Source organism: Convolutriloba macropyga, chromosome 13, assembly GCF_964194025.1.
Source record: "Convolutriloba macropyga chromosome 13, txConMacr16.3, whole genome shotgun sequence".
Classification (NCBI taxonomy): domain Eukaryota; kingdom Metazoa; phylum Xenacoelomorpha; order Acoela; family Convolutidae; genus Convolutriloba; species Convolutriloba macropyga.
In genome coordinates, this window is record NC_134480.1 from 2,094,052 (window position 1) to 2,115,408 (window position 21,357).

General features: G+C 34.1%; 1 protein-coding gene across 1 annotated transcript in view; it reads left to right on the top strand.

Moving 5' to 3' along the window:
* Window positions 1-21,357, top strand: part of LOC142352082 (extracellular matrix protein 3-like) — a 100,896-nt gene that overhangs the window by 77,510 nt on the left and 2,029 nt on the right. The window contains exons 17-24 of the mRNA XM_075404445.1: window positions 6,682-6,855; window positions 7,424-7,648; window positions 10,759-10,916; window positions 11,125-11,323; window positions 13,538-13,714; window positions 16,327-16,472; window positions 19,863-20,132; window positions 21,185-21,342. Coding sequence (XP_075260560.1) covers window positions 6,682-6,855; window positions 7,424-7,648; window positions 10,759-10,916; window positions 11,125-11,323; window positions 13,538-13,714; window positions 16,327-16,472; window positions 19,863-20,132; window positions 21,185-21,342 — 1,507 coding nt within the window. The remainder of the gene's footprint in view (window positions 1-6,681; window positions 6,856-7,423; window positions 7,649-10,758; window positions 10,917-11,124; window positions 11,324-13,537; window positions 13,715-16,326; window positions 16,473-19,862; window positions 20,133-21,184; window positions 21,343-21,357) is intronic.

Below are 21,357 nucleotides of genomic sequence, written 5' to 3' on the forward strand. Positions count from 1 at the left end.
GCCATAGTAATTAACAATTATAACAAAATAAACAAAAAACTTATTCTGTTCAGACTGAATATAGGGGGTTTGAGTGTTTTTTAGACTATGCAGGAAATGTTTAGCCTGGACGAACTCTATGACCTCAGTATAATCATAATAGAAAAACTGAACATAACGAAACTTTATATATTTTGAAGATAAAATGTTTCAGAACTGAATGAAGCTTTTACTCTTGCAATGTCCTGATTCAGCGCTGAAATGCTCCGAGACTCAAGTCCGGGGAGTGAAAAATTTACAGAACGGTAACGACAACCAACCTGCTTTTTGGAGCCAATATTGTTAGTTTTTTATCGCAGGTTATAATTGACCGAAAACTTTATTTTTCGGTGATGTCTTTCTTGAAATTTGGATTTAAAAATTGGCTATATGAAAAAGTTGAATGATTTCTATGACTGTTTCTCAACTAGTTTTTTGGTACTTCTTCACATTGTTAGGAACAAATGGGGTACCAAATTTTTTAGCGGTATCTTTGAAAAGAGGGCAGTTTTCAAAGTTTCTGCTTCTGAATTCACTCTTTGTATACGAACTAAGGAAATATCTTAATTTATTTGTTTTCTGGTAAAGCAAACATCTTGTCTTTTATACCAAAATATTCAATGAAGATAAGGAAATCAATTATATTATAATGATTTTCTTAAATTTTGTGATATTTTCAGCGCCTCTTATTTTATGCATTCTTCTTCTTTTGGAAGTTAAGTTGAATTTATAATAGTTTGCTAGCTTAAATATTACTTTAATCTGCTTAAATACTTTACAATAATTTAATTCAAGGATGTTGAGTGAAACATAATCATTTTTTTAAATCCAATGCCAGAAATAAATTCAAATGGAAGGTTTCTATTTTACACAATTAAACTTACTTTCCCTAGATAATTTTACTTCAAAATACAATCTAAAATTACCAATATGGTTATCTTGCCTAAACCCCTGAAATAATAGACCCACGCAATATATCTGCTATGTAATATTTCATGAGCATTAACAACATTACTCTGTTTTAATCTAGTACGTATTTCATGCACCCCACTTTTAATCATATGTAGATCCCGCGCTTGGGTTAGTTTGATAGACTAGTGTCAACTGTGAAAGCCCTAGGGTATAATCTGTTAATTTGAAACATATTTGGGCTATGTTGTCAAGATCTCATGACTTGTCTCCTAGCCGACATCTAAAATTAGCCGATTTGCCCAAAAAAATGCACAAAATTAGCCAACAGTCAAAAATTTTGAAACATTTTTAGTAGAACCTTTTTTTGCTGATTATCATCAATAAAACTATAACTTATTTGATTTTCCTTATAATTTAGAAGTTTTTTCTTAATGTTTAATAAAACCAAGTTCAAGCATTATCTTGTAAAAATTTAGAATGCGCGCAAAAGAAATGCGCAGAATGCGCTGACAAATTTCCAGCCCATTCAAAATTTCAGCATTTCAATAGTTTTCTTTAAAAAAAATTCAGCGCCTTTATGTGCTCTGATGTTTCTGCAAATTTCAGCGCATTTTGCAAATGAATAGTTGAAGATCGACTAAAAGGATAGCCAATTTAACTACATTTGAAAAATTTTGGATTAAAAATATGATAATTATTTAAATATTAATAGAAACTGAAATCTAGTTCAGTTTACTCATTAAATTTGAGCATTTCTTTCTGAAAGAAGACATCACTTTCGACTATCATTGAGCGCTTTATTCTATCTGAAATTGTGAATTTTTCCCAAGAATTGTGTAACAAAAAAATAATCGATTAAGACCTTGTGAGAATCTTGTAAGCTCTTACAAGAAAAACTATTTTTCGACTCCGTTGTATCGTTTTATTCGAATAATAAAATATTTACTAATTTTGTTTGGTTTCAATTTTTTCAATGAATGTCTCGGTATTTTTTTAACGGCGAATTAATTTTTTCTTCTATTGAGTACGTCGGCTTAGAAGCATAGCTTCCCTAGACGTATACACGTATACACGGCTGGACCAAAATTTCTCTTCTTCTTGAGTTTTAATTTGCGACATGCACTTTAAGGGTTTCATGTATTTTTTGCATTTCAACAGACCGCAACGACAAGATATAAGTTTTTATGTTTAATGTTTTAAAATTGTATGCAAATTTTCATCGCTATTTTAATTTTTCGCCAGGTAAATGCTTTTAAATTAAGACACTAAATGCTATATCAAGATTTCTTGTTTCTTTTGCTAAATTAGGGTTAAGAATTTGACTAATTACATATTGGGTTTTTACCCCGCTATTTCCATAAAGGATTGAAGTAACATAAAACAAAATGCATACATGCATATACATAAATGAAGATTTCAATTTGTTTCCTATTAAACCTATTATTTGTTTTCAGAAAATGTTCTGAAACTATGGTCCCCTGAAATTAACAATTGAAAGTTTGCAAAAAACTTCAAAAGAAATAAACTGTAACATAAAATATCCCGTAATTTTTCTTTATTCACTTGATCAAGTTTTTGTTGAAGGTCGCTGAGAGGCAGGCTATCCTCAACAGATGCTTACGTAAGTGTTTACATTTCAGGAAGCATGACCCCTAGGACCCTCTGTTTTTACACTCTAGGAGGGTCGAAAAAGGGTTAACAAGAATTATATTAGAGGGAAACTGGCATATTTGAAGGACTTCTTTGACGTTTTGGATTTCTTTGACCTCTCCAGACGCTAGTGTTTTGTTATCTTGCAAGATTCTGAAATCTCAGTCTTTCATGAAATCTCCAAAAATTGTTAGCATGTAAGATCTGACAGAAAAACGGTTATCTTGCAAGATTCTTGCGAAGACAAAAGATTTCGTTCTTGTAGAGCTGCAATTTTATTGGCGGATTTCGTTCATTTTCACGAACATTATTTGCTGATCAAATTAATTGCAGTTCTCTATATCATTTTTCAATAAAGTTTTAAATCTTTTGTCTCACTTGAAATAGAAATAATTTTTTACTACTTCATATTTTCATTCCTTTCTGCTGAAAGCAGCTCTCGATTTAAAAGCAGTTATCAATGTAAAATTTCCACAAAACTTCTGATCTTCACATCTTCAGTCGCTTCTTGACTATTTATTAATACTGCGGCAAAAACGACAAGCTACCAGAGATAATTCATATCTTGTATGATTTAGACAGAAAAATGGTTCTCCTGTAAGATTCTGGCAGAAAAAAAATAATTGTCTTAAGGTTCTGGCAAAAAAACATATTTCCTTCAAGAATCTGACAGAAACAAAAGTTATCAAGCAAGATTCTTGAAAAATTTTACAAGATAGCCATTCGAATTCAACTGGGCTGTCATCTCATGAATTTTTTTTCTAATCTTTCGGCACTTTAAAGTGAAATCACTGACATGCAATTCCCGTTTTAATTGTATTTGGGTACATGTATATTAGCTTTGTTGCGCCGAGTTGTAATCAGCTGTTTATAGGGCTCCAGAAAAAAGTTGATCTAAATCTTTTTGTTTCATTTGGGCCCATTTTTTTTACTGATTTCCGATTTTAAGTAGGTAGTTTTGAAAATATTTTTTCTCATGCCTGAAGCTGTATCAATTTTTATTGAGATATTTAGTTCCTGATCAGGCCTTGCTAAAGCCTAATCAAGATTATCCAAAATTTTTGGTCTAGAACTATTTTGATATGATATTTATTTCATGTTTTGCCAATACTGTCAAGATCGTTCTTGGAAATTTTTTAATAGCTTATCCATTTGTTATTTTTTAAACCATAGCTCAAATCTGCGTTTCTAACTAGATTTCAATGTTTATTTTTGAATCAACCAAAGCAGCTCCTGAATTTAAAGAGTTGTTTGTAATTTACGCTCATAATTTCAAACAAAGCAAAGTTCGATATCTCATTTATATTGACCAGTTAACCAGTTATACAATTTTGTCTGAATAATGAATGAAGCTAAAAAATTAATTGCCCAAAATAAACAAATGCTCAAAAGAGTCTCAAAATAACTGTTTCTGAAATGAATACGGGTCTGATAATGAGCCGGCTGAAGTTTTTTCGGGTCTGAATACGGGTCTGAATACGGGTCTGAAATTGGCCGGCTGAAGTTTTTTTCGACAATGCAATACCAGCATTGCAAGCAAAATGTTGAGATTTGTAAAATTTCTGCCAGGTAAAGTTATCGTCTAACTGAGCTTTTCACTTGTTTATTTGTTGTTGTTTTAATAATTAAGGCGTTTTGTAGTAATAACAGTGAGAGAACTACGTGGGGTGTTTTGGCACACAGTTTCACCTCGAAGGGAGAGATAGATCACATTGACATATGACAGACACATTTCATCAACTGAGGCGCCCGTTTAAACTCAAATACCCCCCCCCCCCCCAACACACACACACACACACACACACACACACAAACACACACCCTCCCCTTTCTCTTGTCTTTTAAGTTTGTTTGCGGTGTTTGATTTTAATTTCAGCATTTAATTAGAGGCAGTTTTTCCACAGAATATATTTGGGACAGAGAATAGATATGTTCTGTTTTGTGTTTCGGGTTTTATATGTGCTTAGCAGGTAGTAATGGTTGATTAAAATCAACTTCCTTTTTCACAACGTTTTGCAATGAACAAATTTCGTTCGATGGTCCTTTACAAATGTCACGAAGTTCAGTATGAGCTGTCAAAAAAATGGCCGACAATCAGGCTAAACACAGAAGAAATGGTATTCAAAATTTTATTGGTATTCTTTCTTCTAATTTTCTTCTAACAAATTCTCCTATAGATGCAAAAATTTAAAATAATGACAAATAAATTTATTTTGATGAAATCTTCCATTTCTTTTTTTCTTAAACACCAGCAAACTTACATTGTTTACCACTTACGTGAAAACTAGCAAACTTATTTAAAAAATCCTAGAAAGTCTCTATAAGAGTTTCATAAATAAATCTAACAATCATTTTTGTTAAATGCATGTTGCTCAAAAGCTAAAAATTTATTTTTGTTTCCGTGGTTATTGTAATGGAAAGTGTGCATAAGATAAGCTTGACGAGAAGTTCTACTTGTTCAACGTATACTTGGCTAGAAAAATGAAGCCTTGAGGAAAAAGAAAGAACATGAGAACGGGTTATAAGAGATACCCAAGTTCGAGAGCTTAAGACCTGTTGGTGAAAATGGGTAGTGCACTAGGCTTGCAAGTAAGGGATGCTGGTTCGAATCCAGTACTGGTCCATATTCACAGTAGTTGCACTTACATAGACACCCTAACATTGTGCAGATTATTTTTTCGTTTCGACCGGTAGATGCAATTGTGGTCTAAATTTCTCAGATGTTCTAAAGAATTTTGCCAATTGTCAATGAAGTATTTTTGGTTTTTGGATTTTTTGAAGTTCAGCGTTATCATGAAAATCCAAGACTACTTTTTAAAACTATTACCAGATATTTTATACCAGAAAATCTAAAACTATTACTTGATATTTTTTTGAAAATTCTACCTGAATTTTAATTTTGTTATATACATATAATAGTTTGATACAGAATAGTGACACTCAAGGCCTAGTCCAGACAATGGGTTGACTGTGCTTGGGATGACTTTATAAAGAATCTTGAAGAAACTTTGCTGTCTGAAAGTTTTGTGAACATTTGCCTGTCTGGTATCATCATCAATCCATATGATGCATAGAAAAAGTATACAAAAATAAGTTTGATCCTTGATCACGTTTGAAATGTGAAATTGACAAAAACGTGAAAATTCGATTTTTTTTTAAAATAGCTCGCGAATAGACCAATGTTCTTGGAGATGAAACGACCAATTTAGATTAAAATCAAGATCTGGTTGACAGCCTGCATCTAAACGTTACCAAAATACTAACATGTTTGAGCCATCGCAATTAGCGGATTTTTGCCCGTTTTCAAAAGGAAAAAAGTTTTGTCGACAAAAACAAATTTGAGTTACTATATTTTGGGGTGAAAGCGATCAAATGGAAAGAAATTGTTTGTTTGTTGTCCAAAGAATCTGAACGCTCTAGATTGTAGTTAAAAACGGATAAGACAACGCAAACACTTCCACAAAGTTCAATCGATAAAGAATGAAAAACAATTCTGATATCGCCCAAAGATACCAGTCACGGCCATTTTTTGGCCCGTTAAAATAAAAATGGTTTCCAGGTGAATATATGGGACTTTTGAAGTTGGTATATGCTCAATTCAGAAATAGCTTTGTCAGATTAACGTTTTTCTCGTAAAAATTTTTTACCAATCTTTGATAATTTTGAAATTCAATAATAACGCAATAATTACGTACCAATGTAATTTAACAATATGTTATAACGTAATAATCTAATATGTAATGCAATAATGTAATAACTTTTTCTCAAAACTCTTCTTTGCCTAACTGCGCAATAATCAAATCTTGTCAAGTCTTGAGGAAGACTTGACATGTTTTCACAAGTCTTGGGACTTGAGATAAAACGCGATCAGTACTGATCTGTCAATTCAAGACCTATATTCCACTGTAGAAGTACTTATCAAGACTTGAAACTTGAAACAAATGTTCCGGGCAAACATTTCGTTCCGGTAGACGCTGGAAATGAAATCTTGAAATCTAACCCAATTTTTTAGTCATATTTCATTAATTGGTCAGTTTTAGGTACCGGTGGGCACTTTTAAAATTAATTATGAGACAAAATTTAGTAAACATTTGTTTCAAGGTCCCGTGATCGGCTTTGCAGTGTCTGGTGAACAGAAAGTGAACGAAAACGAACACAGAGTCGGAATTGATTTGTACAGAAAAGGAACAGATGTCGGCAAATTTGCATCTGTTAAAGTCATGTTAGATGACTACCAGTCCGACCCAAAGGGGAAGAAATACAACCCCGCAAAAGGTCAGCTTCACCCACTGAAAAAAACTCAATACACCTTGTAAAATACATGCCTGATCTTCATTTCCTTTAAAAAATTGGGACACTTCAGCAAGAACTGGTTTATCTAAGTTGTTAAGTCATTATATGTCTTGATAAGCTTGAAGTTAAGCCTCATTTCTTATGCAAAGATCTTACGTTTTTATTATGTTGATATTTTGTGAAAAACGGTACAAATTTTTCACGGTATTTCAAATAGTGTACGGTTTTTCACCCCTATTTATTTAAACCCCTATCATTTCACCCCGATTTATTCACCCCTCTAGCATTTAACCCTCATCAATCCACCCGTGGGACTTGATATGAAACTATCACAACCGAACTTGGGATTAAATTATTCACTTAAGTATGACAAAACATGTCTTAACTATCCACTCCTAATTGGCGGGCTGAAATGATAGAGGGTTGCAATGATAGAGGGGTTAAAATATGCAGGTTTTAATGAATCGGCGTGAGAAGAAGTAAAACCAATTTCACAAACAAGAACGAAAATCATTACGATCCGAAAATATTTTTTTTTTCAATTTTTTAGTCGGTGAAGACTTCGAGTTCGACAAAGAAAACGGAATAAAAGTTGATTTTGGGCCAGAAGAGATCCTGCGTCGGTTCGAAATAGTGATTTTGGACGATGATGATCTGGGCAATCCGATGCTGGAGGGTGGGGAGGCATTCCGATTGAGGTTGACTTCACCCGACGGGGCGACAATTGCCAAAGACAGCACGAAGCTGATTGTTATTGATGATACAAATAGCGATCGTTAGTTTAATTGTTAATTACGTTTTCTCAAATTGAATTCGGTTCTAATAAATTCAAGTTGATAGATTATTACCATAACAATTAAACGATCTTTGCTGATTCTAAAAAAGTTGAATTTTGGTCTCGAAAAATGTTGAGAGAACAACTTTTTGTAAATTGTGCGTAATAGAAGCTTGAAATAGCTTTATCAAGAAGCTCTACTTATTTAAGGTATGCGTGGCTAGAGAAAAGACGCCTGTAGGAACAAGAAAAAAATATGAGAATGGGTTATAAGAGACGCCCAAGTTCGAGAGCTTAAGACCAGTTGGTGTAAATGGGTAGCACACTAGGCTTGCAAGTAAAGAGATACTGGTTCGAATCCAGTACTAGTCCGTTTTTGCTGTAGCTGGGCCTGCATAAATCCCGCTAACAATTAACAAAACCTAGGGCAAAAATTTTTAAAAATTGAAAACAGAGAAACTAACAGTAAAAGCAACTTCAATTCTGAAATTTTTGGAATAGCAAAGGAAAAACGATCTTTCGAATTAAACTTTGAAGCGATCCATGAAACACAGCCGATATTACAAACATCGTTCAATGAATAGATAAAAACTGAATTTTAGTACAAAAGACAGCGAACAGATTTGGTCCTTAATTATCATATATTAATAGTTACTTGTGACGAATAAAATTACCATAAAAATAACTATATACAGCCTAGGAACGCCATAAAAAGTTTTTCTTCTATGATGTTACTATTATTAGTATGATATTTTAAATGGCTGATTATGAAATAATCTATTTCTTGTCTGTGTCTCACCTGTATCAAGTATCGGGATCGACAGAACCGCTCCTAGGAAAGAACAGAATTTGCCAAGCAATGTTCTTTTTAGCTGTGTCCGATTCCTAAATGCTTTCTAACTAAAAATGAAAACTATTTCGAGCTGGTTACCAGTTGTTCAAATTGTATAGCCAGCGAAGAATTTTTTTGGCTACTCTAATTTGTCTTCATCTAATGAATATTGTATTCAATATTTTTCAATCAAAAAATATCTTCTAATCGATGATAATTTCTTTCATATATTTTTTAGTTTGTTGGTTTTCCATATTAATTATTCACAATTTGTCTAAATTCCGATTCTCTATCTAGGCGCCGACCAGAGCTAACAGAGTTAAGAAGAAATCCCGCATTTGCAAAAAGGAAAGACATTTAGTCAAAAGCCTTTAGTTTCAGAAAAAGTTTATGTTGTTTCCATTTTCTTGTTCTGAAAAGTTGTGAAAGTGGACTGATAAAACCCTTCTGCTAGTTGTTTCAAGCTTTCGTTCAACCTAAATGCATTTTTTAAATGTTGCTTACCTAAACATTGCTAAGCTTTTCTAAGAATGCCTATTTTGAAAATCGCTTGAACTGTTTTTTTAAGTTCGCAATTCATGAATATATTTGTAGCAGCTTTGACGTGGTCATTGATTTCCGACGACTTCAAATTTACGTAGTAATTATTGTCATTATACGATGGAAAATTTCATGAGTGCAAAAACTTTTTGTAGAGAAATATTTCTATCTTACGCTTCCATTATTTTTCCGATATTTATTATAACCGTTCTGATGAGAGGTTTCAAATATTGCAATAAAAATAGAGGAACTATAATTAATTGTTACCAAACGAAATTAGTAGAAACGAATTACATTAGTCCTGTCGGTCTTTTTTTATGCGATTTTTCGCTTGACCGATATTTCGTTTGACGCTTTTTACTTTTCGTCCTCAAAAACGGGATAAACAGGTAGCGCTCAGTGGAAAATTAGTGCTCTCAGAGTCTTTCAGCTCTGTTTCAGCTCCAACTGTTTTGGAGACATATACTTATGCTGTGAAGGCGGTTCTTAGAGGCTTAAGACACAACCACTGTTGACCCCCCATTTTGTTTTCTTGTCATTTAGGTTTCTCCAGCCTCAAGAGCCATACAACCTTCTCTAGGGTTTGATTATAGGTTACTGCATAGCTTCTCGACGAAATGGAATGTTTTCAAGATTTTAATATCAGCAATTTTTTAAAAATATTTGCAAATTATGCAAGTTTTTTCGAATCTTTTAAAAATTTTATCATTTTTTCGGCTCCAGGGTTCTAAGGAACTCCTTCAGTGCTTGATGATAAGCTGGCGCATAGTTTCCAGAGTCAATGTAATGGTTATCAATGTTTTAATGACTCAAGCTTAAGCAATTTTTTGATAAAGTTTGTTTTTTATTCAAATTTTTGGAAAATTATCATCATGTTCCAAGTTTATGGATCTTTATGAGCAAATGAAACTATTTACAGCTTAATATAGGGATACTAGATAGTCTCTTGAGACAATGAAATGGTTTTGAAGATTTTAATATCTCAAAGTTTTGCACGATTTTGTTAAAATTTGCCATTGTTTTCAAAATTTTTAAATATTTTTGTATTTTTCTGAGTTTAACGATCGTTACTGACCAACAAAATTTTTCAAGTCTTGCAGATGGGTTACTTGACATAACTCCTGAGACAAAAAAAATTCGAACATTTTCATTGCAAAATCTGGAATCTTTTCTTTTAAAGTTTGCAATATTTGGCAAATTTTTAAAAATCAGGTTTTTATTTGATTTATTTACTAACAAGGCTAGAAAACTAAAAGTTGCAGAATCGAATCAAGCTAATGCTAGCCTCACTAAACCGTGGCTAGCTACTTTCGAAGCGAACCGCTTGCCGGTCGTTTGAGAGCAATTCGCCCAACGTTGTAATTTTGTTTCAACGTAATTGCAGTGGAACAACATTAGGCTTTTTTATCTGCAGTGCATTAGCAGCAGCCTGTCTTGAGCTGTTTTTTCTCTATCCTACGCTTCATTTTTAAAATATAAGGCATAGAATAGAAAAATTTTCATACAAAATTCCTCGTAAGTTTCTCGAAAAATTTAAAATTTTGGGATTTTTTTCCGTTTGTGCCACCCCCCCCCCACCCACCAGCTCAGTGGGTGCATATTATTTGCACCCCCACACATTTTTACATAATGATTGTGTAATGACACGTGCTCTGTAACTGGGGGGTGCATAACGTACTGGGGGGCACAAACGGAAAATATCCAAATTTTGTTTTATAACTGGGGTGGTTGTGTTTAGAACCTCGAATGAGTTTCAACGATTCTCAATACTCGGTTCTGGAGTCAGAGATGATAGTGCAATTGGGGGTGATTAGAACTGGGGACACTGGGGCGAGGACCTCTGTTGTCTGCTCTGCCGAAGAGGGCTCTGCCAGGAAACGGACTGAATTCATAGAGGTTGGTACTGGGTGTCTTTTCCTTCTGCTTGTTAGTTAAGAATGTTTATATTTGGCAATTTGAGTCCCTATCATTATAGCCCCCATCCGCTGCCCTATGTAGCTTTTGGGGTTTAGAGCGAAGGGGGGAGGGGGAGGCGTTGGGATGTATTCCCTGCAACCGTTTTATTACTTTCAAAAATTTACTGGATTGATGGGTTCTGTTTCAGAAAAAGCAGCGAATCGTATTTGAGAAGGGAGACACTCTTAAGATGTGTGAATTCGAGATAGTTGACGACATCACATTCGAAGACTCGAAAGACTTCGAGGCTGTTTTGAAGGAACCTCTCTTTGTCGGGGGACCCATCAAGTTGCCAGTCGGTGTCGGACCCCCATCCAGAGCCAGAGTTCTCATAAAGGACGATGATCGTACGTAGTTTATTAGTGAATCCAAACTTGGACTATGTTCACAAGATCTTAATAAGATATTGAAACTGTGACATATTGCGTAACTATGACTATTGCCCGAATGGCAAGAAATTTTCTAAGTAAAGAATTTTTTAAAAGTTTTTTTATTTATGCATATGATAATTTTTCCTTAAAACTAATAGTTCGACCAAAAACCGGATTACTACTATTGGTCGATGAATAAAAAAACTTGAAAAAATCTTGCGAGGCAATCTTGCAAGTGAAAGCATACCGGTACCAAGATTTTTGCAAGAATCTTGCAAGTTTTTTATTCACATGCAAGGTTCTTGCAAGCTTTTATATTCAGCAACTTTTTGTTCGGCAGTGCGCTAGTTTTTGCATGAGTCTTTGTAACTTCTTTGGCGACTACAGACGGTGCATTACTGAGCTCCAGAAGGAAGGCAGCTGACCCAACCGCCAAAGTTTAAAAGAAAAAAAAACCCTTATAGCTAAGATTAATGCGCGAAGATTAATGCACAAACAAGGGTGATCAAAAATGTTTGCTGAAATTATGTAGTGTTGTCATTAAAAAAACATCAATTATTACATAAGATTAGCAGAAAAAATTTTTGTTTGATTTACCAGAAGGTTGAGGTGGACTTTTTCAAATGATACTTTTCTTTTGATTAATTCCTTGATTAAAAAATTAGAGAAAAAAGATGAAGGTGGTTGTTTCGTTGTTTATTAGATCAATTGAGGTTAAAAGAGAAGATTTTGGATAATTTAAGATGTTTCGAGTTGTTTGTTGGAAAGTCGTATTTGAATTCGAAATCTTGCAAGAACCTTGCAAGATTCTTGCAAGATTCCACATTCAAAAGCTACTTTGGAAAAAATCAATTAGAATCAGTTATGTTAATCAAAATTCCTGTATAAAGCAATTCATTTGGTTTTCAGTTAGTTGTGGCTCCCAATAATATTCTGAAAAATTTTCTAGAATTGAAAAACTTGCAAGGTTCTTGCAAGATTTTGAATCAGGACTTAAAATTTTTTCATAGATTTCACATTTAAAACTTATTCAATGAACAATAATTTGCTTCAAAGGTGCTTTCTAAAACAAGAGTTCCCTGATTTTTTTTCTGCCTGGATTGACATCTTCCAAGATTCTTGCAAGAATCTTGCAAAGTTTTGAATCAGGTTGCAAGATTCTTGAAAGTTTTTAAGTCACTCATCACTAGGGTAATTTCTAAGTTGGAGATATTGTGCCGCTATTCTTATTTTAGATCCCAAAATGTTCCATAATGAAACCGCAATTTTATTTTTTGTGACGATACTTTTTGAACGACTATAAGCAAACTTCTGATTACTTTTAAGTTTTCTCAATGAGAGATAAAGCAGAAATGATAAGTTTTCAGCTTCTGAAATGTTCCTCTTTTATGAACTTGTGATGTTATTGTGACGATACTTTAAGAACGACAGACATCATTGCAAACAATCTTCTAAGTAAGAGATCAGGCAGAGAAGCTGTCCATAATGAAACTGCGATTCTTTTGTTGTAATAATGTTTTACCACATGCGCAGCTAAGTTGTGCATTTGGATCAAATAATTTCAAATGAGATTCGGGCAATGAAATTTTAGTCTAATTATATGCTCGAAGATGAAGAAATGGGTTACGTTTACGCTTGAACACAAGTTCAGAATTTTTTAATAAGATACAAATAACTTATTTTATAATAACTTATTACACATCGTGGAAAATGGTAACTAAAAATCGAAAATTGTGACAAAATTGTTTCACTTTCGCGGCTCGAGGTTTTTGGGTTAATTTTTGTAAGAAATGCGGTGAATGCGGTGAATGCGGTGAAAAAAAAACATATTTTTAACACCAAATATAATATACGTGAAAGTTGGCGCAGTGGAATAAGAAGTTGAAGACATGCAGGAGGTTAGAGGTTCGAACACGTGTGCGGCAGTTTCTTTTTTGTAAAAAATCGGGTGAATACGGTGAAAAAAAAATATTTCACTGCATTCACCGCAAAAAGATGTGAGAAATACGCGGTGAAATTTTTTTCACCACATTTCACCGAATTTCTTACGAAAATTCACCGCCAAACCTCGACCAGGGGCTTCCAGCGAAAATGATCGTATTTTTTTGAATTTTGCCTTTTCGGATATTGGTCACGTAACGGTAGAAACTTTCCTTTATAAGAGGTTAAGTAGAGATATTGTGTCTTCAGGTCCGAAGGTGTTTTTCTCGAGTGACAGGTACAAAGTGGAGGAGTATGAGGACAGGAGGAACTTCCTGACTGTGAGTGTGAACAGAAGTGGAGACCTCTCTGAACAGCTCTCAGTCGGAGTCATGTCTGCAGATCTCTCTGCAAAAGCAGACACTGATTACGTCAGAGTCGATCAAGGTCGGTTGCACTGTAATAATAATATTAAGAGAACAAATCAAATTATTATAAAAAAGAAAACGAAAACGAAGTGGAGTAACAAATCTTTAATCTTGAAAAGCGTTCAAAAATGGAACAAATTGCCCTCTTCAATAAGAACTTTTAACAGTAAAACTTGCTTTAAAATGTTTTAACCGAGTTTTTGCTCGATCAACACAAGAAACTACCCGGTAATAGACAAATAGGAGCCTTCAAATCCTATTTTTACCTATGAGAACGAACAGCCACAATTTGAAGATTATTATAGCAATAACAATAATAATTAATTTATTTCACATTTTAAAGCATGTAGATATATATCCTTAGGGTTATAATCTGAGTAGTGTAGATGTTTTAACAAGAAAATAATCAGGTTAAACAGAAATGATTTCACTGTATTGCGGAAAAATATCATACTAAAGCATAATGATATTTATTTGTTGTTTTCACAACCGTAACCAAATTAATCACTTTATGATCAGTTTTAACGACTATGACCAACTATTGACAATTAGGTGATCACTACTTTTAAACACTTTATTCTCCTATTTGCTGTACAGATAACCTTGCAGGTTTTTTGATTTCTACTTCTTTTTGAATAGTTTCCGACACATAAAATGACCATTTAATAGGAAAATTTGTTAAAACAAGTAGCCTCGGTAAGGTGGGTTCAAAGGTAATATTCCAACCTTCTCCATACACAAGCTTGACTCAACTGTCTGCCAAATAAGTAAGAGAAAAAACACATTCCACAATTCAATTTCTGTTCAAAAATAATTGGTGTATGAGTAAAAAAACTGCTTCCAACTGAAATCTTTTAGAAAAGTAAATAATACCTCATTAGACGAAGTTTGAAATTATAAAGACTACGAAACTAGACAAACAACAAAAAGTAATTGCATCAACACCATTATTTATAACCAAATATCAAAGTTATATTCAAAAAAAACATTACTTAGTAACAAAGACAAATAGCTTCAACTAAAATTTAACTTAACCTAGACATACTAATCTGTATTTCACTATGAACACATGCGACTAGTTCTAAACGAGATTCGGTAACCAAAACACAATAAAGAAAAACAGTTAAAAACAACTTTTTTGTTTTTCGAGAAACAATAATTTCAATTGACGAAAGCCTTGAGATGTTGACTTAATTCTTTAAATAGGTTTATATCAATTGACTTCTAATATAAAAAAAATTGAGACCTATCATTATCCAGAGTTTGTTTTATGTCTACAAAAACAAACGACAAATGCAGACAAAACACAAAAATCCACTTTAATTTTGCGATAAAACGGCATCGAAGCCATTAAATCAAAAATTTTAAAAAGTTTACTAGTCACCAGAACGCTAGACAGAAGAAGAGAACAGTACAAATGATTATAAAAAAGAGAACGTGGAAAAAAAGTGGAGTAACAATTGTTTGATTTTGAGAAGCGTTCAAAATTGTAACAAATTGCCTTTATCATTGAGGACTTTAACAGTAAAACTTGCTTTAAAATTGTTTTAACCGAGTTTTTGCTCTATTGGCACAAGAAAGTACCCGTTAATAGACAAATAGGAGCCTTCAAATCCTATTTTTACATTTGAGAACAAACAGTCACAATGTGAAGATTATTGTATTAATAACAATGCTGATTAATTTATTTAACATTTCAAAGCATGTAGATATCTAACTTTAGGGTTATATTCTGAGTAATTTACATGTTTCAAAAAAAAGAGTGTTAAAAAGTTTTAAAATGTAACTTTTGAGACTGTAAATATTATATTTACATTCTCTTCCACTTTAATTTTTTAAAATTACACTCTTGTAATTACACTCTGCCACCGTTAATTAAGCGGAGAAATAGGGGTGTAATTTTTTTAGTTTTTACACTCTTTACACTCTTTTCCCCGTTATTTTCCCCGTTACACTTTTCACTGTTCATTACTATTGAAAAATCGGATCTATTCTGTTTCGCCGCCCCCCCCCTCCCCAGCTTAGTTAGCATAAATATTTTATGACCCCCAGGCCCATGTGCTAATTTCTTACATAGTTACGTGCTAAATAAAAACATATATTTTGTGACTGGGGGGTCATAAAAAATAACTGGGGGCCGAAACAGAATAGATCCGAAAAGTCTCTCAAGAAGTGAAATCGAAAGAATAGTCTAGAAAAAACGGGCAAGCGAAAATTTTGCATTAAAAAAGTCACACATGTTTACAATAATTGCTTCAAACTTCGTTCCAGACCAATTATAAAAACAATTGTAAAATTTTGTGTCTTTTTATGCAAAAAAATTTGCTTGACTGATTTCTTCTAGAACATTCTTTCGATTTCACTTCCTGAGTGGCTTTTTAAGACTTCACTTCATTTTTGAGTGACTTCACTTGCTCTGGCTCTGAACTAAAGTTTGTTGCTAAACAGCGATTGTGAATGTTTGAGAGTAAGCGCCGCCGTAGTTTAAGAAGGGAAAGTTGTTATACTGCTATCCTGGAGGTCGCGGGTTGGAACCCCTATTAGGGCGGAGTTTCAGCAATAGGGCAAAAATTCCCATCACATATTTAGATTACAAATTGACATCATGAAATGTATTTTTTTTCTGTTTAGTGTTTGTGTTTGAGCCCAAAGAGACCTCAAAGAAGTTCAAGCTAGAAATTCTACCCGACAGTGAGTGGGAACTAGTGAAGAACTTTGAACTGATCATGAAACTGATGATGGATTACTCCACCACCAAGGAATCTCCTGAGATCAAGGTTGGGCAAACAAGTACTCCCATTCCAATTTTCCCAATTTTGCCGGCTGAGTTCCAATGGTTCTAGTTATAAATTGTGAAAACTGTCTAGTGTTATCAGATTCTGAAACAGAGTTGGATCATGTTACAACAGTATTTTGAGTTTTCGTCGGTTAAATACTAGACCCACTTAATAACAATAAAAGATCTTTGATTTTGAAGAGCATACAAAAATGGAATAAGTTACCCTTTAACGTAAGAGCGACGGAGAACAAAACTCTTTTCAAAGGAACTTGAACAGAGTTTTTGCAAGGTCAGCATGAAAATTTCCAATAGATAGACAGTTAGGATCATTCGTGTCTTATTTTTTTATATAGTAGAACGAACAGCTTATTGGGTAACATCAATTAATAACCAGAAGATTAATGTATAATTTTGATTATTTCAATAAATAATCCTGATTATTCTGAAGGCATGTAAACTTTAACCTTTCTGTTATATTATTACTTTACATGTTTGAAAAAATAATAGGCAAAAAAACTCCTTCAAAATCTCTGGTGAGTTTAAACCCCCGAAGGGAAAAACAGCATCTAAAAGGTTGAAAAAAACTTTTGGTTTTATTTACTGAACCAGAAATTGATGCAATCGTTTTCTAGCAAATCGATTTTTCTTTCATTGCCGGTGTCTGGACTTGAAAAAAACTGATTCGTGCTTGGCACTCCAAGTAATAAGTTGTCATACAGTGGACAATTTATAAAGGTCTGCAACTTATATTAGGTAGTAATCTTTTCCTAATACAAAGTTTACGTGTTTGAGAATATTCGGATCTATTCTGTCCCCCCTTTTACGCTCCACAGGCGCACGTGCTATTTTTTCTACGTAGCAACATGCTATATAACAACATATAATTTGTAACTGGGCATAAAAAACACTGGGGGGGGGGGGGGGGCAAAACAGAATAGATCCGAATAATCCATAAATTTCAAAGTAAGTCAATTTTTACAGTTATATTGACTTTACAATATAGTTTAAGCTCAAATATACTAAAGGGCCAAATTAAGTTATTAACCCAATTTTCACAAAGTAAAATTTCAAATTTTGAGGCATTAATACTCCAACTTCAGATCACATTTCAAAGAGACTTTTTGCACCATTGATCCCCGACACTAGTCCTCTCGCCTACCTAAAAAATCAGATATAACGCAACGCTCATTTAGCAAGGATTCCAATGTGAAGTTGATGAATTTTGTCCCAGCTTCTCACTTATGAGAAATTTGTCACAAATTGTGACATGCTTTAACGGTTTTTCAACTATGATTGAGTTTGAATTTGCGTCAAACATTAGAAGCCGAAAAGATGTGATTAGAATGTAATAAAGTGACAACTTTTTTTTTCCTGTGACAGTGGTGTGGAGTTAATTAACATTACATTGGGATTTCTGGTAAATTATTGTCCTGTTGTATCTGATTTTTATAGGTACGCGAAAGGACTGGTGTGGGGGATCAATTGCGTAAAAATTCCCTTCGAAACATTGGAGTAATATTGCCTCGAAAATCGAATTTTTACAACTTGAAAATAGGGTAGGCTAACTTACTTTTTTCGTTCAGTATATAACCAGTAAAGTTTTCAATGATGTTAAGTGACTTTGCAATAAATGCATTAATACAATGTTCTTTAAGTTTTTTAGTCTGGATTCTTTTCTCTTACGTTCGCTTTTTGATCACATTTCTAATTATTTATGAGGAAATGTATATGCACAAATGTCTTGGTATTCCGTGTTCGATTGAGCTTTTTTGTTTTTATCAAGGGAGAAGCAATAAAAAATAGTTGATTGAGTTAAAATATCTGAAATATGTACTCAAAGGGTACGGCTACTTACAAAAAGTGTGCGCATAATATAACCGACAGCTGACTCTTTCTCTTTCTTTCTTTCTCTCTCTCTCTCTCTCTCTCTCTCTCTCTCTCTCTGTCTTTCTTTCTCTCATTTTTTCACTGAGAAGTTGACAAAAAGAGAGTGAACAAAGCTTTTTTGCTATATTTTCCGTTTCAAAGAAACTTTTTTAAGACTTTGAGATCTTTGTACGTTTTCCCTGCGTAGCGCAAACTAAATTTTATTAGTTCAAATCATGTGTTACACAGAGTTTCGGGAACAAAACTCTGGGCATATTCTGAACAAATCTTCATCAAAACAACATGAGTTTTGATAATTTTGAATAAATACCCAAACTGTTCCATGTGTTCAGGATGACAAAGTGAAAAAGGCCTCGCTACGTGGCCAGTGCCTGAAATATCGAGTATACATTTTTGATTTCCTCCATTTTTTCTTCGAATCATGCTTTAAATGTAAATTTGTTATCGCGTAGGAAGAAGAGTGATATTAGGCTAATTTAGTCCAAATTTACTTGAAAATGCCCCTTAACCACAAAGATACACTGTTAATTTACCAAAATGAAAGAATATCCATCTGGTGATTCATTTCAGAAATCTCCTTCTCGATAATTGTGGATTAAGAAGACAATTATTTGTTTTGAAATTACCCATAGCACTGTTCACAAGAACAGTTAAGTTTTTCAATTTGGTTTCAAGTATATAGTAATAAAATCGGGACAACGATGTTCTAGTTAAATCACATGCTCGAAAAAACTTTGTTCCCAAAAACGCAAACGTTTTTGAAATCTGTCTGTTAGGACAACGGTCAAGTAATGCTAGTATAATTGTCTACTAAAAATTTCTGTTGTGCAAGTATGAGACCGTAAATTGTTTTGGAAAAAAGGAGGGAAGTACTGATTCTGATATGAACAACTCTTGAAAAATTTGAACCTTAATTGACATATGTTAACTTTTTTGAAGCAAATACTGATGTTGTTGATATGAAGTATATGTTACGAGACTCTGTTTGAAGTCACGGAGAACTTCTGGTAATTATCGAGAACCAGCAAGCGGTTTAACATATTAATTCAGAATTTCGAAATGACTTATTCAGAGTCACTTAACCATGCTCAAAACACTCACGTGCACATTTTAAAATGCCGAAAGTCTACAGTGCCAGAAGTCAAAATGTCAGAAATTGCTACTTAGCCAGAAGTTGAATTTCGTTGACTTTCGTCATTTTAAAACGTGCGCGTTTCGTGTTTTAAGCATGGTTAATTGACTATGCAGACGTCACTTCGCAGACGTCACACTCTGACTTAATATCTTGAACCGCTTCGCCAGAAGTTCTCAGTGACTTCAAGCAGAGTCACTTAACCATTACTTAAAAGACGGAACGCGCACGTTTTACAATGACGAAAGTTAACAGAAGACAACTTCTGGCTAAGTAGGAACTTCTGGCATTTTAACTTCTGGCAATGCAGGCTTTAGGAAATTTAAATTGTGCACGGGAGTGTTTTAACAGTTAGTCGAATTATTTCAGACTCCCCGTGTCCAGGTAGACATAGTTGACCGTGCCTACGACGAGAGTGTCCTCAGCTTCCCTCAGAGAACTAAAGTGATCTCACTCAAACACCTGAGCAGTCCTCGACCACACCAGAAGGAATCCAGCGCGTCTATGGCATCTGGTTCATCGTTTGCCAGTACTTCATCCAATAACCCGCTCCAGGGTGTGACTGGAGGCTTTGGGGGCATGATCGGAGGCAGTCGGGATAATGTCGTTCACGCGGGGTTCCCTGTCATTTGCCTAACGGTGAGGGGAATTGATGATCTAAATTAGGATCTTTTCCGTTTGTGCCCCCCCCCCCCTCCTCCCCCATTACGTTATGCTCCCCGCAGTTACAGAGCACGTGCCTGTAAATCATTATGTAAAAATATGGCACGTGCGTCTGGGGGTGCAAATAATATGCACCTACTAAGCTGGGGGAGGGAGGAGGCACAAACGGAAAAGATCCAAAAATCAAAATTATTATGCTCAATTTTCAAATTATTTTGATTTTAATTTAGAAGCTCAATTTGGCCTTGACTTGATCGCAAACTTTGATTTGAAAATTTCTGCTTCTTTATAAAACCAAGTTTAACAAAATCGTAATTATTTGGAAATGATAATCACAAATTCAAAAAAGTCGAGACAAATTTTTGGCAATTACTGTTGACTCTGTTTTTAACGAATTTTTAAGTGACTTTTAAGATATTAGATGTTTTTAATCTGAATTTATGAGAATTTCCGGATCTTTTCCGTTTGTGTCCCCCCCCCCCCCAGCTTAGTGGGCGCATATTATTTTCAACCTCGACGCACTTGCCATATTTTTACATAATGATTTACTATGTAATGGCACGTGCTGTGTAACTGGGGACGCATAACCTACTGGTGGGGATCCGAATTTCAAATCAGCGGGAATATTTTAATTGCCTGAGGCTGATGTTTTCAAGACTTCATCCTATTACTATTCTTTCTTATCCAGACTAGTATCTGTGGATTGTTTATCCAGAATTTCTGCTATTATCAAACCAATTACAAGAATTAAAATTTAAATCAGAAATAACCCCAGATTATGACGTTGAAATACCTGCGGCGAACGGGAGCCTTTTTAACGTGGAGTTCTGCCATTTTATTCTCACCTGACCAAAATGAGCAGAATAAAAACAAATATTTTACATGCGAAAAAATGAAAAATACCGATGAGATAAGATCCATAATCTGTTAATTTGTTGTACTGATAACCACCGTTATTTTAACCAAGTTAATTTTTAATTAAATTTTATTGCCGAAAAAAATTATGACGCTAGTGGTTTGATTTCCAGGGTTGCGACCCTCGATACGACTTCTCTATGAGCAACGAAATTACAGAGAACAGGTATCTGGACAAGTGTGGACTGTTGAACAATTCTAGGACCATCTATAACTGGACTGTGTACCCACCCAACCCTCAGGGGACCACCCCAATTGAGGACGAGGGCAGGTATGAATCAGATCA